The 2,393-nt window shown below is 42.0% G+C and overlaps 1 protein-coding gene across 1 annotated transcript; it reads left to right on the forward strand.

Moving 5' to 3' along the window:
* Positions 1-561: 561 nt before the first annotated feature.
* LOC126596080 (ethylene-responsive transcription factor TINY-like) lies at positions 562-1,881 on the forward strand. The gene has a single exon (XM_050262554.1). It carries the CDS (start codon positions 890-892, stop codon positions 1,715-1,717), a length of 828 nt encoding a protein of 275 aa, XP_050118511.1. The 5' UTR covers positions 562-889; the 3' UTR covers positions 1,718-1,881.
* Positions 1,882-2,393: the final 512 nt, after the last annotated feature.

Here is a 2,393-nt window from a genome sequence, read left to right on the forward strand (position 1 = left end):
AGAACAAAAAATGGAGTTATATTTTAGGAAAAGACTTGGTTCAAAGTAGGTATTTCTGCTAGGTATTTTCTATGGTGCTATCGATTATAGTTTGACACTTGAGCATAAATTTTTCTTCTTTGTGTTTTTACAATGGGTTATTTTTGCATACGTGTCAAATTAGATTGCAGAAATGAGAAGTCGTCATTCTTCCTTCTACCACAAGGTCATTCATGGGAAACTCACTAGACTACCAACCGTTAATTCGACTCACTACACAATGTATTAGATGATTTGAACCGTCCGTTTTATAGACTTTGAGCGTAAAATCATTTTTACAAAAAGTCATTTAAATTGAAAAAGAAACAAAAGACTAATTTAGATTACAACATTATATTGCAATTAGACTTCAATGAAAAAATATGTGTCATATTAGCTTATTAACGGATTAGTGCTTGAGATTTTTATATATGGTCAACAGAATGATGAAAACGATGGGGTTAAAAGGAGGGAGTCAGACCGACTCAGTGTTGTTGGCGTGGTCACTTAACGAAGAAGCCCACGTTTTCCACTTCAGATTCTCTCTCTCTCTCTCTCCCTTCCTCTAATAAAACCCCTCCCTTCACTTGCTCTTCTTTCTCAATTCCCCTTCTTCCTTTCCCGTTTTCCTCACTCACTCACACACGCAACAACTACGTACACTCTCCAACTCTCTCTCTCTCTCTCTCTCTCCAGCATTACCCTATAAATAATATAACTCGGTCACACTGCCTGAAGCTCACAAAAGCCAACTCCTTTCCACTTCCAGAACGCATTCTATTTATAGTAAACCAGAGAAAGAAACGAAAGCTCGATACTTTTGCCTTGGTTTCTTTTTTAAGCATTTCACTGAGTCCACTACCCATCAACAATGGCTGACCCAACTCACTCGGAGACCGAGTCGAGCTTCAACTCCTCCTCACACTCCCCTCCTTCCCCGTCCTCATCTGGGTTTTCCCACTCCATTCCGAACCCCGGTCAAAATCCACTTCGCGAAATGTCCAACTCGCCAGACCCGGATCAGAAGCGGGCCAGAGAAACCAGCAGCAAGCACCCGGTTTACAGAGGGGTCCGAATGCGGACATGGGGCAAGTGGGTGTCAGAAATCCGCGAGCCCAGGAAGAAGAGTCGGATCTGGCTCGGTACATTCTCGACACCCGAAATGGCCGCGCGTGCCCACGACGTGGCAGCGCTGACCATCAAAGGCAACTCCGCGATCCTCAACTTCCCCGGACTCGTCGGGTTGCTGCCTCGACCCGACTCGAACTCTCCCCGGGACATACAAGCCGCGGCTGCCAAAGCCGCTTCCATGGAAACTCTAAACACGCCGCCTCCTCCACCGTCGCAGTCGTCTTCGTCGTCGTCGTCAGCATTGTCACAGTCCTCACCATCATCCTCAACGGTGGGTGCGACAAGCACGAGCGAGGACGCAGGAACGCCGGAGGAGCTGGAGGAGATAGTGGAGCTGCCAAGCCTGGGAACGAGCTACGAGTCGGCCGAGTCGGGGAGCGAGCTCGTGTTTGCTGATTCGGTGGAGGGGTGGCTGTATCCTCCGCCGTGGTGGCACAACAGTTATTTCGAGGAAGATTATGGGTATAATAGTCTTATCAACAGTTTTATTAGGGATGATCAAATGTTAATGCCTGAACCACCAGCTGCCGAGTGTGTTGAAGTTGAGGCCTTATTGTGGCATCATTAAATATGAACCGCTGGATCTTACTTTCTTGTTGGTTGAGTTAATTTAGTGCCCTTTTTAATTTTCATTTTATTAGGATATTTTGAGTACTTTACCCCTTTTGCCAATAGGAGTTGTTATCTAGAAATCTATTTTTAATTAATTTATGTTATTTGATACTCTTCAAATCCTTTGATTCGACAATTAAAAATTAAAAGAATGTCGTAAGAGATAAAACAGGACATGTAGATAACGGCACCCTTGTTAAAATGGTCAATGGTCTACTATCCACAGTCCACAGTCCACCCACAAGTTTTCAGTTACTTTCTTAATTTTTCTTCTTAAATATTTATACTTTCTTGAATAATAAAATACAATTTGGAGTTGAGATTTTGACTTCCCCCTTCATTGAAATCAAAAGGGGCTTTTCTAGATACAATGAGATTCGAGCGGAGGATTAAGTCACGTAATGAGTCAGTCAGTATTTGATAAAGAACTTATCATTAAAGAGAATTGAACCTAATATCGTTAGACTATTGTTACCCTTATTTTTCACGACTCGATCATTTATATCCTATGAGTAAATTAATTTTTTTATCCAAAGGTATAATAAAACATAATAATTTAGTTTTTTTTTTTAATCAAAGGACATTCTACAGCTTTCTCAAAACATCAAATTAGTAATTTATCGAAACTGGAA

This window comes from Malus sylvestris, chromosome 2 (assembly GCF_916048215.2).
Source record: "Malus sylvestris chromosome 2, drMalSylv7.2, whole genome shotgun sequence".
NCBI lineage: Eukaryota > Viridiplantae > Streptophyta > Magnoliopsida > Rosales > Rosaceae > Malus > Malus sylvestris.

Excerpts from the sequence above, each read along its gene's own strand:
- LOC126596080 (XM_050262554.1), top strand. The coding sequence starts at position 890 with ATGGCTGACCCAACTCACTCGGAGACCGAGTCGAGCTTCAACTCCTCC.